The following is a 5,000-nucleotide window of genomic DNA, read 5'->3' as shown; positions in this document are numbered from 1 at the left end:
GTGTGTGTGTGTATGTGTGTGTGTGTGTGTGTGTGTGTCTGTGTGTATGTGTGTGTGTGTGTGTGTGTCTCTGTGTGTGTGTGTGTGTGTGTGTGTCTGTCTCTCTGTGTGTCTATGTGTGTGTGTGTGTGTGTGTGTGTGTGTGTGTGTGTGTGTGTGTGTGTGTGTGTCTGTGTGTGTGTCTGTGTGTGTGTGTGTGTGTGTGTGTGTGTGTGTGTGTGTGTGTGTGTGTGTGTGTGTGTGTCTCTCTCTCTCTGTGTGTGTGTGTGTGTGTCTGTGTGCGTGTCTGTGTGCGTGTGTGTGTGGCTCTCTCTCTGTGTGTATGTGTGTGTGTGTCTGTGTGTGTGTGTGTGTGTGTGTGTGTGTGTGTGTGTCCATGTCTGTGTGTGTGTGTGTGTGTGTGTGTGTGTGTGTGTGTGTGTGTGTGTGTTTGTCTGTGTCATTTTTCTCAAGAAATACGGCGAAAACGTTGAAAAGAAGTTCATATTTTGAGCTGACGGGACGCCGACACACGGTCAGACTCCCCAGACAGGAAGTTGAAAAGAATGCTCAATCACGTCCCACAGGGAAGGGAAGTCTGTTTGTTTACAGAGTTACTCAAAAGACAAAAAGTCTCTGAGCTGATATACAGACTCATTTACATGTCATGTGGATGAAAGGGGAAGATGTGATGCCCTGCTGCACACACACACTTCCTGCTTACCCTGATGAAGACATCTGCTGCTTCACGCCGACTCGTGAAGGACGAGAAAATACTTGAGACAGCCTGGACGCACGTTTTCTAGTTGCTATACTTCCTGTCTGTCTCTGGACACAAACACAGAGCTGAGCCCCAGACGCTGTGATTGGCAGGTAGAGAAACAGTGTAACAGTGTGTGTGTGTGTGTGTGTGTGTGTGTGTGTGTGTGTGTGTGTGTGTGTGTGTGTGTGTGTGTGTGTGTGTGTGTCTGTGTGTCTGTGTCTGTGTGTGTGTGTGTGTGTGTCTGTGTGTCTTTGTGTGTGTGTGTGTGTGTGTGTGTGTGTGTGTGTGTGTGTGTGTCTGTGTGTGTGTGTGTGTGTGTGTGTGTGTGCTGTGTGTGTGTGTGTGTGTGTCGTGTGTCTGTGTGTGTCTGTGTGTGTGTGTGTGTGTGTGTCTGTGTGTGCGTGTGTGTGTGTGTGTCTGTGTGTGTGTGTGTGTGTCTGTGTGTGTGTGTCTGTGTGTGCTGTGTCTGTGTGTGTGTGTGTGTGTCGTGTGTGTGTGTGTGTGTGTGTGTGTGTGTCTGTGTGTGTGTGTGTCTATGTGTGTGTGTGTCTATGTCTGTGTGTGTGTGTGTGTCTGTGTGTGTGTGTGTGTGTGTGTGTGTGTGTGTCTATGTGTGTGTGTGTGTGTGTGTGTGTCTATGTGTGTGTGTGTGTGTGTGTGTGTGTCTGTGTGTCTGTGTGTGTGTGTGTGTGTGTGTGTGTGTGTGTGTGTGTGTGTCTGTGTGTGTGTGTGTGTGTGTGTGTGTGTGTGTCTGTGTGTGTGTGTGTGTCATCATTCAGATTGATTGATTGAATGATCGACTGGCTCCATTCGCCGTCACTTCTTGTTGTTGTGTGTCTTGTGTACGTGGCTGTGGTCGACGTGGCGAGGGACGCACAACTCACAACAACATGACAGCTGCTTTCTTTCACTTTGAAACATAACCACACTGTCACAACAGAAAAGGCCCTCACACACTAACCAGCTGCACACAACTCATGTTTGTTTTCACTTCAGAAAACCCTTCAAGCAAATGTACCACAGGTGCTGTAGATTTTCAAAATAAAACTAACCGTTTCCAACCGTATTTCCTCCAACATGGTGATCCATGCCGTCGTCGTCGTGTATCTTATTGTGTTACCCTAAACCGTGACCGTTACGTCCTCTGGTTTAGATATGAGGACGGAAAACACTCCTGTGGGTCGTATTAGAGAGGGGGGAAGGAAGGATGATCTCTCTAACTTATATCTCCAACCTGGCCTTGGAACGCCTCGGGATCCCCCAGTCGGAGCTGGTTAATGTGGCCCGGGAAAGGGAAGTTTGGGGTCCCCTGCTGGAGCTGCTACCCCCGCGACCCGACCCCGGATAAGCGGATGAAGATGGATGGATGGATGAATGTGTCATAAACATTATAAACAAGTCATGAACGTTCATGACGTAACGCTTCTGTCAGACTGTCATTTGGTATTTGTCATGACAAGTTATGGTTAAGGTTAGGGGTTAGTTCATGACAGTGTCATGTCAGTCTTATGTAGATACCTTCGAGTGAAGTGTTACCAAATATTTTCACGTTTTGACCCAGAAAATCCAAAAAGTTGCATCCTGGTCGACAGTGAAGGCAACACGAGAGTTAAGTGGAAGTTTGCGATTGGCGTTTTAAACTGTTTAGTTGGTTTCTGATTGGTTTCAACAGGTTTTAACGGCACTTGTTTTCCTTCTCTCTCTGCCTGTCTCTCTCCAGCCGCCAAGCGTCCCTCCTCAGTATCGTCTCTGAGTGGGATTGTGGGTAGGATGATGTCGTCCGGCGAGCGAGGAGCCTCGTCCTCCTCCTGCACCTCCGTCAACACCGTCTGCTCGGATGGCGAGCGTCCCGCCTCCCTCTCCCTCTCCTCCTCCGCGTCCTCCGTCTCCCTGCAGGACACTTCCCACTCCTCCTCGTCCTCCTCCTCCTCGCTGCCGTACGGCGCCGTGCCGACCTACAACGCCTGCTCCTCCTCGTCCTGCACGCCCAAGAGGAACGGCTCGGACATCAGCCTGGACCTCACTCCCCTCGTCACAGGAAGAGGAGGAGGAGGAGTCTGTGTAGCCAAGGCGACAGGTGGAGGGAACCCTAACGGACATGTAGCCAATCCAGTGGCGGCTGTGGCGGCCGTGGCGGGGGCAGTCGTCGTCGCGCCCAGACAGTTTTCGCGGCTGGAGCGAGTCGTGCTGGAGATCGTAGAGACGGAACAAGCCTACGTCAGAGATCTGAAGAGCATCGTGGAGGTAAGAACCAGAACTAATGATGAAGGCGTCGTCGACCACGTTTGTCTGTGTTGCATAACGTGGCGTTCGTAAAGTTTAAAGACAAAGTCCCTTTACGTTTAGTTTCAAACGGGATATGAACACGCAGCCTCCAACTGAGCTTGAAGACGTAGATGTGACGTGAGCAACCTGTCTGAAAGTTGGAAGTCTTCTGGTAGCTGTGCCAAGAGAAATCTCAATCATTCCCAATCTAGCAGAGACGGAGAGCGTAGGTATATGTAAGGAGATAACATAGACACAGGCTCATTATTGATCACTAAAATGATAGTTAACATTAGTCATTACACTTAAACAGCTGATGGAAGTCCAAACTGCCTGAGAGCTTCTCCTGTACTATACGGTAACTCCTCTACTATGAGACAGGAAGTCTCGTGGTTATGACACAATCGTTAGCCTATTGTTATAAAAACGTCTGCTACGGAGCCATAACGTGAGCTACAAGGTAATGGAGCCTTTTATACATTGTCGTGTTTCTTTAGAAATAAACAACGACAAATAGAGTCTTTAAACGCTTCAGATGTAAAGGTATTCTCTGTCAAAGTGACGTCAGAATGAATGGGAGTCAATGGGATGCTAACGGGATGCTAACGGGAGGTGATGGCTTGGTAGCATCAAAATGGCGCCATAGGAGCTACGCGTTGTGAGGAGAGGCTTACCCCCCCTGCATGAACCCAGGTTCTCCTTCTACATGAACAACATGAGATCAAGGAGATGGTTGTATATCTGCATTCATGTCAAAACCCAGAGACTTCCAAACAGCAACATGTCATTTATTAGTATGTATTAGTGTCTAAATGACATATATAAACGTCTTTTCGTGTTCTATTTTTCCTGGAAACGCTTCCAACACGCTTGCATGTCGCGTGAAAAATAGGCGTCGGTCCTATTTCTAGCACGTACGCGCGCGTTTTCGAGCCGTGCGTGTCACGCAGGCAGTGTGCAAGCTCTAACCTGTTAACATGGGAGGCCAAATATAAACGGCCACGCCACGCAGCTGACACGCTGACGCCACGCAGGCAGTCAGTGTGCAGGAGGCCCTAAAACTATGCAGACACACCAGCGGACAAGTATAAATCCTAACAATGGAGGCCACTTGCGTAGGCTATGGCGTAGTATGTTATTATTCAGGGTTTTAGCTGCAGCTAACAAGCCTGGCATAGTTGTATAACATTTACTGTCGTCCATCCTTCTCTGTTGCTCACTGCAAAGAAGGATGTGAACAGTCAACACTTTGTGAAATGTCAACATCGCTAACAGAAGTTCCCTTCGAGGTCTCATTAACATCTGTAACTAACACGAGATTATCTGGGGGAAGTGACCTCAGCGCCGTGGTAACATGTACAGCACAGGTTCAGGGTGTTACACTGAGTGTGTGTGTGCGTGTGTGTGTGTGTGTGTGTGTGTTTGGGGAGGAACTAGCTGTAGCCCAGATTTACTGGCCAGGTGTGAATGCCTCCGGGCCCGTTTACCTGCAGCTGGCCTCCACACACACACACACACACACACCTCTCCGCCCACTATTGCACCATAAATGGACAAACACATTCATTATTGGCTCAGGTTTTTAGAAAACCTTTATTACATTTTCTTTGGCTCGGAAAACGAATTGATTTGGTGAAGCGTGTGCCAGTCTGTCTGTCGTCATCGCCAGCCTCTCCCTCTCAGTTTCCTTCGGGCTGAAATGTCACTTTCCTGATGTTCTGTTTACAGTTTTTACATATTCGTCTTCCCTATTATTTATTCATGGCATGTATGTTGTTTGCATGTTTATATGCAGCAGGTCTGAAACAGACGACTCCTCCCTACAAATCTCTACGACTATACGACTCCCTACGACTCCCTACGTATCCCTATGTCTCCCTACAACTCTCTACGACTCCCTACGTATCCCTATGTCTCCCTACAACTCTCTTTGACTCCCTACAACTCCCTACGTATCCCTATGTCTCCCTACAACTCTCTTTGACTCCCTACA

General features: G+C 48.5%; 1 protein-coding gene across 4 annotated transcripts in view; it reads left to right on the top strand.

Annotated features, from left to right (window-relative positions):
• plekhg2 (pleckstrin homology domain containing, family G (with RhoGef domain) member 2) overlaps positions 1 to 5,000 on the top strand; it is a 123,041-nt gene that overhangs the window by 45,426 nt on the left and 72,615 nt on the right. For 3 of the 4 annotated variants that reach the window (XM_078247169.1, XM_078247170.1, XM_078247171.1), the window contains one exon: positions 2,463 to 2,986. In XM_078247169.1, the coding sequence (XP_078103295.1) occupies positions 2,463 to 2,986 (524 nt within the window). Of the gene's footprint in view, positions 1 to 696; positions 853 to 2,462; positions 2,987 to 5,000 lie in introns of those variants that run through there. The other variant, XM_078247172.1, reaches the window with a different exon arrangement.

This window comes from Sander vitreus, chromosome 3, assembly GCF_031162955.1.
Source record: "Sander vitreus isolate 19-12246 chromosome 3, sanVit1, whole genome shotgun sequence".
In the NCBI taxonomy this organism is placed as follows: domain Eukaryota; kingdom Metazoa; phylum Chordata; class Actinopteri; order Perciformes; family Percidae; genus Sander; species Sander vitreus.
The sequence above is the reverse complement of the archived record's forward strand: the minus strand, read 5'-3'. Positions and strand labels throughout refer to the sequence as shown.